The sequence below is a fragment of the Microtus pennsylvanicus genome, chromosome 22, assembly GCF_037038515.1.
Source record: "Microtus pennsylvanicus isolate mMicPen1 chromosome 22, mMicPen1.hap1, whole genome shotgun sequence".
In the NCBI taxonomy this organism is placed as follows: Eukaryota; Metazoa; Chordata; class Mammalia; order Rodentia; family Cricetidae; genus Microtus; species Microtus pennsylvanicus.
The window spans coordinates 34,208,791-34,226,358 of record NC_134600.1 but is presented as its reverse complement, the minus strand read 5'-3'; the positions used below and the strand labels follow the sequence as shown (position 1 = coordinate 34,226,358).

Below are 17,568 nucleotides of genomic sequence, written 5' to 3'. Positions count from 1 at the left end.
TTGCCTTAGCTTCCCTGGCGATGGGATTGTAGGCTTTCTCTACTGTTCCCTACCTGTCCTGTTTATGCAGTGTCCTTTGTGACCGAGTTTAAATAAAAGCTTAAATTTGTTTCATCGGTTATTTTTGGCTTTTGAATCCAGTTATACATCTATTACAGCTTTTCAGAGATTTTTATATTGGCAGTCATAAATACTTTAATAGGTGTTTTGTTGATAATAAATGTTAGATGATAAGAGTATTAAAATTAATATTGTCTATGTAATGTTGAACAAATAGGGTTTTAGGTAAAGAATTCTTTAATTTACTTATTACAGTAAAACAATTTGTGGACTAAACAAAATGGGTATTGTGTTTCAGATATTGTCAATATGTAGATTCTTTTATACATGTGTATTAAGAGTTGTAGATTTTAACTGTAGTTAGAGCACTGATTCAGGTGTCTGCCGGTTCATTTGTTTCAGTCGGCTGTCTTAGCTAATTCCAGAGCCCTGTAGTAGGCTCTGAGTGCTAACTACTAGCTTTAGTATTGTTTTTAGGATTTACTCTTGTGTTTTTGCTATAGTTAATTTTTTGACTATTCATTGAGTTTTTGTTGTTGTTTCCTGAGACCAGAGTCGTTCTGTTTGCAGCCCTGGCTGTTCTGGAACTCACTTTGTAAACCAGGCTGGCCTCAAACTCACAGATCAAAGAGATCTGCATGCTTCTGAGCGCTAGGATTAAAGGCATATGACACTATGACCAAGATTTTGTTTAATTCTTAGTACAAAGTGATTTAATTACTGCTCTGTACCATTGATTAGCAAAGCTGCAGTGACTCGGGCACATGCTGCCGTGTTTTATGCACTGTGGTGAATGGTGGCTTTAGAAGAAAGCATTACTAAAGTAACTTGACGCTTCTGTGAATTGACGTTTACCTTTCACCCTTTCAGGGCGTCTATGGGCCAAAAGCATATGTGGCGACCCAGGGGCCTTTAGCGAATACGGTCATAGACTTCTGGAGGATGATCTGGGAGTACAATGTTGTGGTGAGTGAATTGTCACTTCTGAGATCCATGATATGTAGAAATACTAGGCGTCTTACCGAGTAAAAAGTAAAACAACTTTTTAGGTATAATGGTTTAAATATAATGATATTTCTGAAAAAGACAAAAACAAGTTTTGAATATGGCTCATTAAATTCTCACAAAGTAGTTCAAATATTTTAAGAAAAGTATGCCTGTAATTTATCTTGTCCTAAGTCAGTGACCGATGATGTAGCTACTAAATAACTCTAAGGTCATTTTAAAAAATATTAATGCTTGCATAAACCAACAAAATGATTGATAAAATAGGCACGTTCTTTTAAAAATAATATCATATTTTTTAGTCTGAGGAATTCATACGTACATTCACTGCATTCCCATCATATTCACCCTTTCCTCCCCTCTCCAGCTCTTGTTGGAGATCCCCATGCATCACCCTTCCAGTGTCTTGTCCAGTTAGTGCTTCTCATAAATACATGTATGGAGTCCTCCCCCGAGACCTGGCGAGCCTACCAAAGATGACTCAGCAGTTCAGGACACTGCCTGCTCTTTCCCAGGGCCTAGTTCTGATTCCCCAGGACCCACATGTTGCCTCACAACCACCTATAGCTCCAGTTCCTGGGACACCCGTGGGCACTAGGTATGCATGTAGTACACAGACCTACATGCTAGCAAAAGACCCATCCATATGCATGAAATTAAAAGGAATTAATTAAAACAATAAAAAGAAGAAAAAACCCGTTTCTCCTTCCCTGACAGCCATCACTTCTCATCCTCTCCTCCATCCGTGACAGCCATGTCATTTAACCTTTTTCTAGAAGTAGATGTAAGTATATTAACTATAAACCATTAAGAGAAGGATAAAAGAATTTAAGGAGCCTCTCTCCCCACCCAAGCCCCGCTCATTCATTTGGAAGTATATCTAAACTATTGACATTTTAGTTCCTTTGCCTGTTTGAGATAAAGGGAAATAGTGTGCACTTGGGCGTGAGAGCAAGGGGGTACGGGATTGTTAGACTGCAGAGAGCGAGGAGGTGTGGGATTGTTAGACTGCAGAGAGCGAGGAGGGGCGGGGTTGTTAGACTGGAGAGCGAGGAGGTGCGGGGTTGGTAGACCGCACAGAGCCGTCTGCTGGACTGTGCTATCAGTGGAGTCGACGTTTGTGTGTGGGTGTGGAAACCCATCTCAGTGATGAGCGTGTTACAGTGTCTAACGTGTTGGCTCCTTGTATTGACCTTTGAGAGACACTAAAAGGATGGGATAGGATAGCAGCGGTTCTTAGTGTCTGCTGTCCGTCTCACTAATGAGATTTAAAGCAGGAGGAAATCTCCTGATGTCTGATAGGGGTTTGGATTTCATAGAGGTATGCTTTTCTCAGAATTGGGAGGATTTCATCGTTAGGTATTGAACATACTGAGATGTGGGTAATGCACACGCTGAGGTGTCTAGAGGAGAGTGTACTATGGAGGCACTGAAGCACATTTACAGGTAAGCGGATACAGGGATAAGAGCACAGTGATAGTCACAGTAAGAGGTTGATGGTTATAGTGCACAACTTTACTATAGACTCTGCAAACTTTCATATCTAGTGCTATATAAAACGAGGCATCAGATAGCATAACTGTATGAGACTGATAATTTTGTTATGTTCAACCTTTAGAAGGTTACGCTTAACTGTACTTTAATATTTGGTGAAGAGTAATGCTAAGTTAGGTAAATAATACCCCAACAGTCCTTTTGTATAACTCAAAAGTAAGAAATAAGTATGTCAGATTCACAGCATAATCCAAACAAAATAAATCATTTTAAATGACATTACTTACTTCTGGCTGTGTAGGTAGTTCTTGTTTAGAAGATAGTGTCTTTGTCCTGTACTTTTCTTGAGATTTTATTTTTATGTGTGTTTGCCTACATGTATGTCTGTGTTATATGTGTGCAGTGCCTGCAGAGTCTTAAAGGGGCATTGGACCATCTGGAACTGGAGTTACAGATGTGGGCTCTGGGAACTGAAACCAGGTCCTCTGGATGGGCAGCTAGTTCTCTTACCTGAGTAATTCTCATCCCCTATACTATACTTTTAACCTTAAAGCTCTTTCTTTTTTGGTTTTTCATGACAGGGTTTCTCTGTGTAACTTTGGTGTCTATCCTGGAACTAACTTTTGTAGACCAGGCAGCCTTGAACTCATAGAGATCCGCCTGCCTCTGCCTCCCAGTCTGCTGGGATTAAAGGCGTGTGCCACCATTGCCCAGTTTAAAAAGCTACTTTTTAATATATTACAAGTATATATTTTTAACTGATATATTCTTTATCTCCTCCCCCAACTCCTTTTTAGATCATCGTCATGGCCTGTCGGGAATTTGAGATGGGAAGGGTATGTATACGCTTACCACATTGTATTTGAGGACAGAAGATCCTGACTTAGCACTTCACATTAATCTGATCTCAAGTAGTTAAAGGGTACACACTTGTGTGCTCTGCTGTTATACATGATACATGGATCAAAACGATCTCTAAAACACAAACGTCTTTCTGTATTTCAAAAGTACATTTTATAATACACTAAAAATGTGTATTGTCCCTTATAGTTCTCAAATGTTTCATGGTACTTTAAGTCAAATGTATTTTATTGTCTAGAAAGTAGCTTTTGAAATATTTATAAAATTGAACAAATAAGCATATTAAAGTAATTCCGATGATTAAAGCTTAAAGCTAGCTGCATGTGGTATCTCATACACCTGTAATGCAGAACTTGAGAGGCAGAGGCGAGAAGCCTGCACAGATTTGAGACCAGATTGGTGTATGTGAGTGTGAGGCCAGTCAAATTTATATAAGAATTAAAAACAGCGTGAATATTCTGATTAGTCTGTCTGTGTATGTGTACCTGCATCCATGGATGTGTGTGCAGGTACAGTGAACATGGATGTGTGGAAAGCCAGAGGTTCGCGTGCAGACGGTATTGTCTGCCTGTTCCCTCCTTCTCCTGTGGTTTGAGGTAGGGTCTCTCTAACCTTGTGCTCTCGCTCTGACTCCCACCGTTGGTGTCGAAAGCCCTGGGTACTGTGCTCACTGGACTGCCTCCCAGCCCCCCACCACCTGTTGTTGCTCTCTTCTTTCTCCCTTTGTTCCTCTCTCTGGTTGGTTGGTTGGTTGGTTTTTTATTTTTGTTTCTGGATTTTTTGAGGTGTTTGGTTTTTTGGTTTTTCAAGACAGGGTTTCTCTCTATAACCCTGGCTATATATTTTATAAAACTATAAAGCCCTAGAACTTGCTTTGTAGAGCAGGCTGGCCTCACACTCCGTGATCTCCTGCCTCTGCCTCTCGAGTGCTGGGACTAAAGGTATGCCCACCTCACCCAGCTTTTGTTTGTACTGTTTTCAGAGTTCAGAGAAGGAAATCTCTGCTTAGTTTCTTTTCTGATATTCTGAGATTGGACCCGGAACCTCACACATGCTAGCAAACACTCTGGTCCCTGAGCTTCCCATGACTTTGACCTTAGCTGATGGTGTGTGAGAGGTGTTTCATTTCGTGGGGTGTTGTTCAGCGTCGGTCCTGAGATGTTAATACATGTACAGAGAATAGTGCTTACCTTTAGGTGTGACACCCAGATCAGATTTAAAGTCAGTTGTGTAGTGTCTTGATTTGAAGTTATTTATGTTGGGTGATAAATTAGTAAAGGTAATTTTTAAGTTCTAAAAAATGGCTATTAAAATTTTTGAGATGTGCCATATAAGCGAAGTAAGTACATGTCATAAATTATGGAGAAGCCATATTTTACCTAATTTCTTTTATTCCTTGAGAATAACTTTGTTTACCAGTGTTAAGTAATGTTGGACAGAGGATAAATAAAAATAGCAGAATCTAAATATTGAAGACTAACCAAATTTGCTATGTAAATGCTAATATTCTTTACTATTATTTGATTATAGTTGGAAATTTAAATTTTATTCATCTAGTTTTGTTTTGTTATTGTTTTTGAGATACGGTTTTTCTAAGTACTATTAAAGTTGAGGATCTCTTTTTATTTCATTAATGATCTCATTGTATACGTGGTGACGATCACTCTGAATTAACAACAGCCAGTAGAATAGTATGATTAGCAGTGCCCAAATGCATCTTAGAGCACACGGTGCTCTTTCTGTAAAAGCTTATGAACTGTGTACAGTTACTGAACTCTTTCCTGCTGATCTCTTTTTGGACAACAGAAAAAATGTGAGCGATACTGGCCTTTGTATGGAGAAGATCCTGTAACGTTTGCACCATTCAGAATTTCCTGTGTAAGTACTTATTTTTGTTTTAAAAATTCGTTCTTTGAGAAATTTGTATATGGTATGAACTCAGGCTGCTGCAAGTCTAGGATTCAATTCTGTGTAAACCTTCACTTACTGTAGTAATCAGTACTGATGTTTTATTTTGCTTTTAAATTTAGGAGCTTTAGAAATGACTTTTACAACTGTAAATAAAATAAGGTTTTCCTTATTTTCATGTTGATTCTGTTAGTCCTTTTATATCTCGTGACAGTTATTGTTTAACTATGCTCAACTCATCTCTGAAAATTGGCATACTCACTTTTCTAATCAAATAAATGGAAAAGAACATTGTTAACTGGGACGTAGTCTGTGATATTAAGCTTTCCTATTATCCTCCCCCATATTTTAAAATTATGTATGAAGTTAGACTTGAGAATTGCTGCCCTAAAAGTGAAGAGTATTCCTTATAACAGGTAATTGGACATGAAGTCTAAAGTGTAGGCTGGGCCTGGTGGTACACACCTGTAATTCCAGCACCACTCAGGAGGACCGGTCCAGTAGCAAGTTCTAGACAAGAGGTTCTCCACCTGTGGGCTGTGACTCCCCTGCCAAACTTGTGTCTCAAAAAATATTTGTGTTACAGTTCATAGCAGTAGCAGAATTACGGTTACGAAGTAGCAATGAAAATAATTTTATGGTTGGGGGTCACCGCATCGTGAGGAGCTGTATGGGGGCCCAGCATGGGGAAGATGGGGAACCACTCACTACTGTTGAGATTAGTAGGAGATCCTGTCCTTGGGGCGGGCGGGGGCAGAAATGTGTACCGTGCTATTTCGTGTTCTCTGGAGTTCAGCTCAGGCTCAGATCTACCACAGTTGAAACTTGAGAAGATGAAGTTAAAAACAGTGAAGAAGGAAAACAAGAAAAAGGGAAGTGGGCGGAAATGAAGTAAAATGTGGGTGAGCTAGAATACAACTATTTTATTTACGTGACATTTAATATCTTATTTCTTAGTCACCTAACGTGTTTGCCCAGCTAAACGCTGAACTACCTATTTCAGGTGCTGTAGAGAGAGAACCCTTGGGGCACTGGAGTGTGGGTGGGAAGTGTAGAGAGCTTTTATTATAAAATAGGGCTCACAAAATTACGGAGGTTTGAAGTCCAAAATCAATTCATAATTGAACTCAAATTTAGTCTGCAATAAACACTCTAAAGTTATAGTTAAAATTAATGGTTTGTGGGACAATGTTGAAGGTTTCTGTGGTTTGTCTTTTTGAGACAGTCTCACTGTGCATATCATAGAGACCAGCCTGCCCCTACCTCCCGAATGCTTAAATTAAAAGTATTCATTACCACACTGGGCAAAAGATGTTTTAATTCTGCTGCATTTTGTTTTATTTAGGATGAATACTAATTAATGCACACCACAATATACTTCAGTAAAGACATACCTTCTTAGGGTAGGAATGATTCCACCATAGGGCCCAGGACAATGCAGGGAACGTAGTTCTGGGCGATGTGCTTATGTTTAACAAGCTAACTGTAGTGAATGTCACAAGTCAAGTGAATTAGTGTCGGCATTCAGCAACAGAACAGTTCCGTAAGCAGGGAAAAAATGAGTTGACTTTTGTGGATGGTTTTTTTTTATCTGACCTAAAATATAAATTTTTAAAAATTCTCTTAATATGAGGTTTGGTTTGGTGAATAAAAGCTTATCTGGTTCGTTAGTATCAAAATTAATCCATTCTGAAGACTTTAATAAGAAGGAATATCTATGTTTTTTTGTTGTTGTTAAGACAACTCAGGATTTGTTTCCACTGATTTTAACTGCAAATAAAAAACTGAATTTATGCACCGGGCAGTGGTGGCACTCACTCGGGAGACAGAGGCAGGCAGATCTCTGAGTTCAAGGCCAGCCTGCTCTACAAAGTGAGTTCCAGGACTGTCAGAGCTGTAACATAGAGAAATCCTATCTCGAAAAAAGAAAACAAAACTAAATTTACAAACTTAATAACCATAGAGAGTAACATGCCTGCTTGCAGTCACAGTGTCTGAGCAGAGAAATGGGTGTGTCCTGGGGACTGTTGGTGTGGGGTAAATAAAGGGAGTGTGGACTGGAAGACGGCTAGCAAGCAGCTCGGGCCAGTGTCCGCTCCAGCATGGTGGCACCTGCCTGGTGAGGGGTGGGTGAGACTCAGGTGACAGCAGGCTGGTGCTGAGGGAGGCCAGCCTGTCCGCAGAGCAAGTCCAGGACAGCGGGGGAGGGAGAAAAAAGAAAGAGAAACAAATAATCATAAGTTGAAACAATAAGTAAAAAGTTCCCATTCTAGAATAATACTGGAAGTCTATTTTCTTAATGAGTAGCAGATATTATTATTGTTAATGACTGGCCTAAGCTGTCTGTGGTTAAAACTAAAAAAGCAGAAAGAAGAACTGAGCAGCAGACATATGTCACACTTCCTTCTAATACTCTACGAGATGGTGTCAGACTTAGAGTGGTTCGTGTTTCATACAGCCACAGTCAGAATAACAGCAGGGTTGGAGAGTTGAGAAAGCGGGGTTGACATGGAGACGTTAAGGCGGGATGTTCTTTGGGGATTGTTGTTGAAAACGTTCTGGGGATGCTACTTAGCTATATTGTCTTAGATGGTAACGTCATGATTGAATAATCAGTAAACACTTTTTAAAGACTGTAAGTAAGAATTAGATAAAACATTAGGATCAGTGTGTTTATCCTAGTACACACAAAGCTTTGGGCTCAGATCCTAGCACCATTAAAAATACTTAACGGGATGACTTTAAGGTTTTTAAAATAATTATTAGACATGTGCAGAATTCTAAATGTTAATTTTAGATTGTTTACTTTTAATTATTTTATTTTGATGTGTATATTTTTACTGACTAACAAATTTTTTTTCCTTTTAGGAAAACGAGCAAGCAAGAACAGACTACTTCATTCGGACACTTTTACTTGAGTTTCAAAATGTAAGCAGTTTCCATTATGGATAAAGAGTGCCTGCTCCATCCATACTCCCTCCTCCCCATCTCTCCTGCTCCATCCATACTCCCTCCTCCCTCCTCCCCATCTCTCCTGCTCCATCCATACTCCCTCCTCCCTCCTCCTCATCTCTCCTGCTCCATCCATACTCCCTCCTCCCCATCTCTCCTGCTCCATCCATACTCCCTCCTCCCTCCTCCCCATCTCTCCTGCTCCATCCATACTCCCTCCTCCCTCCTCCCCATCTCTCCTGCTCCATCCATACTCCCTCCTCCCCATCTCTCCTGCTCCATCCATACTCCCTCCTCCCTCCTCCCCATCTCTCCTGCTCCATCCATACTCCCTCCTCCCTCCTCCCCATCTCTCCTGCTCCATCCATACTCCCTCCTCCCCATCTCTCCTGCTCCATCTATACTCCCTCTTCCCCATCTCTCCTGCTCCATCCATACTCCCTCCTCCCATCTCTCCTCCTCCATACGTACTCCCTCCTCCCTCCTCCCCATCTCTACTTCTCCCCTCTCCATTCTTGCTCTGAGTCTCAGTCCTGCTGTTTTATACTTTATTTATTTAGGGTCTGAGCCTTAATCTGTATTGCATAATAAAACAGTGTAAATTTTAACTTACTTAGAAAAACTTCAATTTTTTGTGTGTAGAATAATGATTCTTTCTTTGTTGCAAATAGTTTTCTCTTAACAATAGACAAATTATAACATTACTCACTTATTAGTCAGTTGTATGCATAATTTTTTAAAGACAAAACTAAATCTTCATTTAGAGACTGGATATAGTTCAGTGCTCAGGGTCTTTGTCCATCAGGCACAAGGGTTCAGTCACCAGCTATATAAGTAAAGTAAATTGTCATTTGAATTTAAAGTTATATTTACCTCATTTCAGAGCCAGACAAAATGATAATTTCTCAGGGAGGAAACCAGACATGTCTAAAAGGACATTGCAAAAATGCTTCTGACCAACTCACTTGTAAGCCTGCCTGCTCTCTTTTGACAAGCTACCTGCACTCGTTCTTTTCCCCAACTACTGAATCCCTCCCTTTAGTTGGGTCATTTATTGCATTTGTTGCACATTATCTCCAGTTCGCACTCACCTTCTCCGTGTGTGTCAGATCAATTGGTTATCCTAACTGAAAGAGTATAGCAGTTCACACTCACCTTCTCCGTGTGTGTCAGATCATTGGTTATCCTAACTGAAAGAGTATAGCAGTTCACACTCACCTTCTCCGTGTGTGTCAGATCATTGGTTATCCTAACTGAAAGAGTATAGCAGTTCACACTCACCTTCTCTGTGTGTGTCAGATCATTGGTTATCCTAACTGAAAGAGTATAGCAGTTCACACTCACCTTCTCCGTGTGTGTCAGATCATTGGTTATCCTAACTGAAACAGTATGGCAGTTCACACTCACCTTCTCCGTGTGTGTCAGATCATTGGTTATCCTAACTGAAAGAGTATGGCAGTTCACACTCACCTTCTCCGTGTGTGTCAGATCATTGGTTATCCTAACTGAAAGAGTATGGCACATAAAGGGGTTTGAGAAGTTAGTAACTTGCCTGTGTAGTCAGTGACAGATACAGAACTGAGTACTGGAGCTGAATCCCAAGCTCTGCTCTTTCTGTTACGTCTAGAATGAACAGTCTAAAAGTTACTGAGAGGCTGGAGAGACTAAGAGCCCTCCTGCTCTTTCAGGGGACCCAGGTTAGATTCCAGCCCAACTGTGGTGGCTCACAACTCGCTTATAACTCCACTTTTGTAATATCCAAAGCCCTCTTTTGACCTCCATGGGGATGGGTATGAGGCGCGTCACATAAATTAAAATAAGTATTTTTTAGAGTTGCTGGGGCTTCTTTGGATCTTTGATTTATTTGACTATTGCTTTCAGTGCTTACTATAAAATTAAATTTGGAAAAAGCTTAAATACATAAATATATATTACATTAGCTGGTTAAAGGAAAAGGAAAGTAAAATCTTAGCATTATTCTGTTAAAAAAAAAACCTCCCTCATTTCCATCGTAGTTGTCCCCAAAGGGTTGAGAGGAGAGAGGCAGTTCCCTCAGCCACAGATGCAGAACCAACAGTCTAGTGAGAAAGTGGAGTTGGAGCTAGACAGTCTCTTCTTTTTCAGGATAATCTCTTGGCTCTCTAACTCCAATGATTCAAAGAATGATGTATTATCAATTTTATAGTGTGGATTAAAGAATGTGTTATGAAATACAGTGGATAAAGATCATGTTGTACATGTTAATATCTCTTGGGTTAGATCCTGCGTTTGTTATATCCTATAAAACACCAGGAAAGTTAATATGTCTAAATTTTCTTACCTTTAAAATAAAATGGAATGAGCACCACCTTCCTTGTGGAAGCTAAGTAAGTTATTACATTTAAAACATCATCAATACTAGGTGTTTGGTAAGTAATAAATGAAGGCTATGTATTTGATTTTTTTAAAGGTAACTTAGAAATGATAGTTAAGTTTGTGCGTATGTTTACTGATTTTCTGTTTCTATGAAGGAATCCCGCCGGCTCTATCAGTTCCATTATGTGAACTGGCCGGACCACGATGTTCCCTCGTCCTTTGATTCTATTCTGGACATGATCAGCTTGATGCGGACATACCAGGAGCACGAAGATGTGCCTATTTGTATTCATTGCAGGTACGAAAGAGTCTTCTAAATGTAGGAAGTGCGGTGCTTAAATCTGTTGTGGGGTAGAGTTTTGTTTCTACATTAATTTGATGTGTTTTTGTCTTGAGCTTTCCTGGCCCTGTTATAGTATGTTTGAGGCCTGAGAATTGATGGAATCTAATCTAGTTGATAGACTGTAAATGTTACAGTAAAACATATTCCCTGGTATAGTCAGTGTTGTGTCGTGCAAATTTTCATGAATGATAAAGCCTCAGGCTTTAAAAAGATGTGTGTAGATACGCATAGAAATGGTCTAAGATACCACTGGTCTCCAGACAAGTGCTGGGTATGGTGCACATGCCTGTAATCCCAAAACCAAGGAGGCGGAGACAGAATCTCAGAGCTCGAGGCCAGTCAGGGTTACCTAGTAACCAACCTATCCATAGATAGTAAGTCTACCTCAAAAAATCCAGAAGAAAAGGTTAAATTATTGTATACTTATCAAGCATGAGAATTTAAAAGAATCCATTGCCAGTTACACAGCAGAGATGTCATTTGTACCCCAGTTTCAGAGCTCTTAGAATGGAGTAATAAGGTATTTTCCAGGTGAAAAGCATTCAGGGAAGTTTTCCTTCCTGAGGAACAAGCCTCCGTGTCTGCACCACTGTCTGTCATACCATGAAATTATAGCTTAAAACTGTTGAAATCTTACGCAGGGCTTGAAACTGGCATTCTTTTTTATCCTCTTAAGAAGTTGTGGTGGGTGGCATTCACTTGTTCATTGGTAAATATGCCAGTCCTCCGAGGTTTTTTGAGGATGGAAGGCTTATGTACTCAATAGCCACAGCTGCCTCCCTCGCCTCCACAGCTCTGCTTGGATTACAGGTGTGTGCGTGGTACCTGGCACGGCGTCTTGTAGTAAGTTATGAGTAAATTGTTGGTACATGATACTGGACAACTTTATTAAATTGTGCTGTATACATAAAACTAAATAATGACTTAAGTTTAGGCATATCTATATGCAGCTCCTGTGTAGAAGTGTTTTCTCTTTTCGGGTGATGTTTAAATTCCAATTACTTTTTGCAAAATTAGTCATGTTGACATGTGAGCCCAGCCTTTGACTTCTGGGGCAATGGGTGTGACAGTGTTTGTCTTTGAAGGGGTAATTAATTTTGTGTTCCAAGTGTGTGTTAGAGTTTAATTATGTTAATTAAATAAGATAGCCACCTGTTTTTAATTGAACACATTGAGCTGTTTTTATTGTCTGATTATTTTTCTACTCATAAACCTTGAAATTTTTAAAATAAAAAGTGAAGAAACATTCCAGTTGGGCAGAAAATAACCTTAATTTTTTCATTTTTTGGAAATTAAGACTGCATACCTAAGCATGTCTATAATTTTTATATCTTCAAATATTGTGACTCCTTCCTTTGTTCCCTGTCTCACCTGACAACCTTCATCTCCAGTGCACTCCAGGTTACATTTATGGTAGAACTCTTGTCTGCAACCCTTTTTAGAAAGGTTTTTAAAAGTGTGGATGATCTCAGTAGCCCAAGTGAACCTGGAACTCTTACCTCTTCCTCACCGGTGCTGGGATGGCCAGCAAGGATGAGCCACCATGTCCGACTTGGTTTAGTTGAAAAAATATCCAAAAACTTGACAGAGTGACTCATGCCTATACTCCACCGCTTGAGAGACTGCGAGATAAAGATCAGCCTCAGCTGTAGAGGGGATGGGATGGGAGGAAGAAGAAGAGCAACAACGGAGACCCCCAAACAGACCAGCCAACCTGGGTACAGCTGAGGAATACAGGAGGCAGAGCCGCTTGTATCGTCACTTTCTTGCGTTGCCCTCATAAAATACAGAGGGATACAGTACACGTTAGGAAAGACGTGGCAGCGGCAAACCCTCAAAGCCCACCTCCAATGATGTATTTCCTCCTCTTAAGGCTCTGTTTCCTAAAGGGTCCATATGAGTCTGTGGAGGATATTTCTCATCCAACCCACCACCCCTTGGCTTCATTTTGTAAGGTCTACATGTATGGTGTCTAAAAATGTTGGGGAGAATACAGTTTTTTGTTTTTTTATTTTTCTTTATAGTTTTAAAAAGAATAAATGTTGTGTCAGCCATGAACATGAGCGATGGTGGCGCACGCCTTTAATCCCAGCACTCGGGAGGCAGAGGCAGGCGGATCTCTGAGAGTTCGAGGCCAGCCTGGTCTACAGAGCTAGTTCCAGGACAGGAACCAAAGCCACAGAGAAACCCTGTCTCGAAAAACCAAAAAAAAGAAAAAATAAAACGTTTGCAGTAGCTTTGCAGTATAGTCATGATTGTATTATTAGTAATATGTAGGATATTTCAAAACCTAATGTAGAATTTCATTAGATAAATCTGTTATTTCCAAATATCATAAAAGCTACTTTACTCCTGAGGCAATTTTTCTATTTTCTATCTTAGTCCTTCAAAAGACCTTAGAATCAGTGTTTCTCAGAATCACCCTAAATTTATACTGCTAAGTTATTTGTATCTGTAATTTTATTTACTATCAGAAATAAGTAAAGGAAACCCAGGATGGTGGTGCATACCTATAATCCCAGCATTCTGGAGACTGAAGCAGGAGGATTATAAATAGGGTACCAACTTGGGCTACATAGACCCTGTCTCCAAATAAAAAAAGGAAAAGAAAAAGTATCTCATCAGTTAAGAGCACTGCCTGCTTTTCTAGAGGACCCAGGTTTGATTCCCAACTCAGTTCCTGGGCATCTGACTCGCTCTTCTGGCTTCAGGTGATAACACAGACATAGATGTAGACAAAACACTCGTGCACATAAAATAGTCTTGTTAAGTAAATGAAAGTTTCAGACACGAGATGTATTGGTTAATTACTGTTTTAAAGATTTATTTATCTTAACTTTGAAGATTTCCTCCCTGACTTGCGAAGAGAGCTGGTTCTGCCTCTTACTCCAGAGTCTCTGGTGGGCATTTGGGGGTCATCTAACACATTTCAGTGATATGTTGACCAGTCAGCTGGTGAAAAAGAAAAGTGTTTTGTTTTGGAATTGAAAGATAAAGAAGTTGTCTTGACTTGACTTTTTTCAAGTTATTTAAAATTATTTCCTGTTTTGTTAAGTTATCCAGTCAGTAACCATAATTCTTAAGTCTGTTTCAGTTGAATTTTTCTGATTCCAAAAATTATTTAATTCCTTTAAACAACAAAACAACATGTTAACTTCAGTAACTTAATGCACAGCTACAAAAGAAGAGAAAATGTGTCCATTTGTAGCGTGTGCTTGTAGACAGGGTCTTAGGACCTATCCCAAACTGGCTGGGGACGCGAATGTCCCGTCTCAGCCTCTCAGGTGCTCCTTCAGCACGGCAGGCTGCAGCACAGGATCTTTACAGGTGCTCCCAACTTAATTAACACGGCTCCTCCTCCTCCCTCAGGAGGGGATGGTAGTCAGTTGTCTTTGTTTCTGGAATCCCTGCTTCCTATACTGTTAAGAGTCACTGGCTCCTGCAGGCCAGAGCATAAGCCATCTCGAGTATCCTGCTGTACTTTATCTCCACACGGTGGCACTGGCTAAACTTGACTGACAGAGGGAAAGGCTAGAGTTTTCTTGTGAGTCATTTACTGTTAGACATTTCTTGAATTAAAAATTTAAATATTCAAATTTTAGTGTTAAGCATAATACTGTTTCGGTATTTTAACTGTATTTTGTTCACTAATTAGAATTCCATCATATTTCTTAAATGATTTTTGCTTCTGGATGTTAATATGCCTTTTATTTTAAAAATTAAATTTTTTTTCCCTCAAATTTTGTATCTTTAGTGCAGGCTGTGGAAGAACAGGTGCTATTTGTGCCATAGATTACACATGGAACTTACTAAAAGCTGGGGTAAGAATGATTTTATATAGCATTAGATCCCGTGTCCTCACACTTAGGAGAGCACTGACTTGAGCGTCTTCTCGGCCCCTACTCCATCTCTCCAGTTTGTCGTGGGCTCTGTTCCTCGTGCTGTGGTCACGCTCTGCAGGTGACTGCTGAGGCTTGGGTGGGCTTTGTCCATGACGCCACCATGTCTGAAAGGCAGCTCACAGTGGAGGCTTGCAGTGTCTAGCATGTGTCTAAAGTCGGGGAATTCACAGTGAAGGCTTGCGGTGTCTAGCATGTGTCTAAAGTCGGGGAAAACGTGATAGTTTTATGGTTTTGATGTTGCCCGTAGTTATATGTGTTAAATTCTTGGTTTTAGAAAATTCCAGAGGAATTTAATGTATTTAATTTAATACAAGAAATGAGAACACAGAGGCACTCTGCAGTACAAACAAAGGTATAGTTGATTTTTCTCTCTTTATAAATTATATTTCAAAAACGTTTCCTCTGGCGTTTTTCGTCGTCTCTTGTTTATCAATAATTTCTCTTTGCAACAGGAGCAGTATGAGCTTGTTCATAGAGCTATTGCCCAGCTGTTTGAGAAACAGCTGCAACTGTATGAAATTCATGCAGCACAGAAAATGGCTGATGGTGTAAGTATTCTTAGCCCACTGGCCTTGGCAAACTTACTTTTTACCAAGAGCTTGCCTTACAGCTGTGTGAGATGGTCATGGCAAAGGCTATTATTATCTGACCCAGGTTTTACTAACGTACTTAATTTCTACTGGTATGATAGAGACGTAGTGACTCAGTAAGGAAAATATAGAAAAGATTTTATGTCAAAGTCAATATTCATTATTGCTTCAAGTAGAAGCTACATTTTAAAACTTAACTACATTATTCGCCCTTCGCTTTCACCCACAACTAAATAATTATAAGTTGGGTCTAATATTTTGTACTTATTTGCATATACTCCATACTTTGTGTGGGGAACAATCTTGCTATGTAGCCCAGTCTGTCTGAGGCTCTCTTGCCTCAGCCTCCGTGAGTGCTAGGATTGTAGACATTCATCACCAGCAAGACCCTTTTTGTCATGTTGTAATTCATTGCCACTACAGCCTAAATGATCTCACTGCATCTTCAGCTTTTGAAAATGTGTTATTAAGGGGTATGTGTGTGTTTGTATGTACACATCATGATCTGGGGTGTGGATATAAACCACAGCTTATCTGAGGAGGCCACAGGACAGCTCTGTGGGTTCGGTTCTCTCATTTGCCAATCAAGGAAAGTTATTTTTCCTGTAATTTTAATGAAACCTTTTTTACCCTTGGCAGAATGAAATTACCCCTGGAAATATGGTCAGCTCTGTTGATAGTGAGAAACAAGACTCTCCTCCTCCAAAGCCACCACGGACTAGGAGGTACTGTGTGTCTTAAGACATTTTCTCTGACGGATTCTTTTACCTTACTGACATAGCTAAAATTACAGATTCTGAACATTTCTTAGTTTTATAACTGGTTATTTCATTAGCATAGGAGAACTAGGCAGAGGTTCATATTTCAAGAAGGTGCCCCAAATACCTGCTTGGCCAAGGCTTAGTGGCCGAGAACAGCAGGTCTGAGCGTAAGATCTCTAAGTCTGGGTGTAACATAAGGGAAAAAGGACAACTGGAAACAGTGTGGAGGCCACAAAGGAGAAAGCATTTCATTCTGTTTTGTCTTCATTCGGTTTGACAGTGCTAAGAGAGGAACACAGGGCTTCCTTGTGTGGGAGGCGAGCACTCTACCACTGAGCCCACACCCAGCTCCTGAGAGAATATTTTATATGGCAAAAAATAGCATGGATGTCTGCTCCCAACAGAATGCTGCCAGGGAAATGAACTGGACTCTCACACCTGTGTGTAAAACTCAGCACATTTGTGGGGTTCAAACAGAGTTGTTGGTTCACGTAGATGTGTTTAGGACTGTCTTATTTGGGAAGCCCACAAACAGCACAACAAGCATGCAATGTAAGATCAGCATTAAAGAAAATGGGTAGATTTGAGAACCGTTGCAAATCATAGCCTGAGCTTAAAAAAACAATAAATGAGCTTACGATTTTTTTTTAAGATTAGATTTGTTCTTTTGATTTTATGTGTAAGTATTTTACCTGCATGTATGTATATGTGTATGTATGTAAGAAGAGTGCATCAGAACCCCTGGAACTGGAGTAAGGGGTGGCTGTAAGCTACCATGTGGGTGCTGGGAACCAAACGCTGGTCCTCTGGAAAAGCCAGGCCATCTCACCAGCCTCAAGTCTTTAATTTTTTAAAAGACAACTACATTAAATCCAAAGAAGTTGTCTTAAAAAGACTTATTTATACACTAGCAGTCATAGAAACCAGAATTTTAAGTAGAAGTTTATTGTTTTGGCTAATGAAAAAAATTAAAGTTTATTGGTTGGAAAAATTGTGTCATGTAGCTTGGGGGGGGTGTTCTTTTGTTTTTTGTTTTTCAAGGCAGGGTTTCTGTGTGTAACTTCGGCTGTCCTAGAACTTGCTCTGTAGACCAGGCTGGCTTCAAACTCAGATCCACCTGATTCTCCCTCTTGAGTACTGGGGTTAAAGACGTGTACCACCACCACCTGGTTTTACTGAGCTCTTAAGCAATATTTAAGGTGCTTTTTTTAAAAAAAAAATTGCCACAGTTTTTAAAACACCGGAATATAACTTTCGATTATCAAAGCAAAACTGGAGGAAAATGATGAGAGGATCAGCCCATTTAAAAATGATAATGTGTTTGAGACTAGGCACGC

The 17,568-nt window shown here is 39.9% G+C and overlaps 1 protein-coding gene across 2 annotated transcripts in view; it reads left to right on the top strand.

Annotated features, from left to right (window-relative positions):
* Nucleotides 1–17,568, top strand: part of Ptpn12 (protein tyrosine phosphatase non-receptor type 12) — a 59,405-nt gene that overhangs the window by 27,865 nt on the left and 13,972 nt on the right. For both annotated transcript variants that reach the window (XM_075956425.1, XM_075956426.1), the window contains 9 exons: nt 931–1,026; nt 3,357–3,395; nt 5,227–5,298; nt 8,197–8,256; nt 10,791–10,933; nt 14,733–14,799; nt 15,155–15,232; nt 15,333–15,428; nt 16,110–16,195. In XM_075956425.1, the coding sequence (XP_075812540.1) occupies nt 931–1,026; nt 3,357–3,395; nt 5,227–5,298; nt 8,197–8,256; nt 10,791–10,933; nt 14,733–14,799; nt 15,155–15,232; nt 15,333–15,428; nt 16,110–16,195 (737 nt within the window). The remainder of the gene's footprint in view (nt 1–930; nt 1,027–3,356; nt 3,396–5,226; nt 5,299–8,196; nt 8,257–10,790; nt 10,934–14,732; nt 14,800–15,154; nt 15,233–15,332; nt 15,429–16,109; nt 16,196–17,568) is intronic.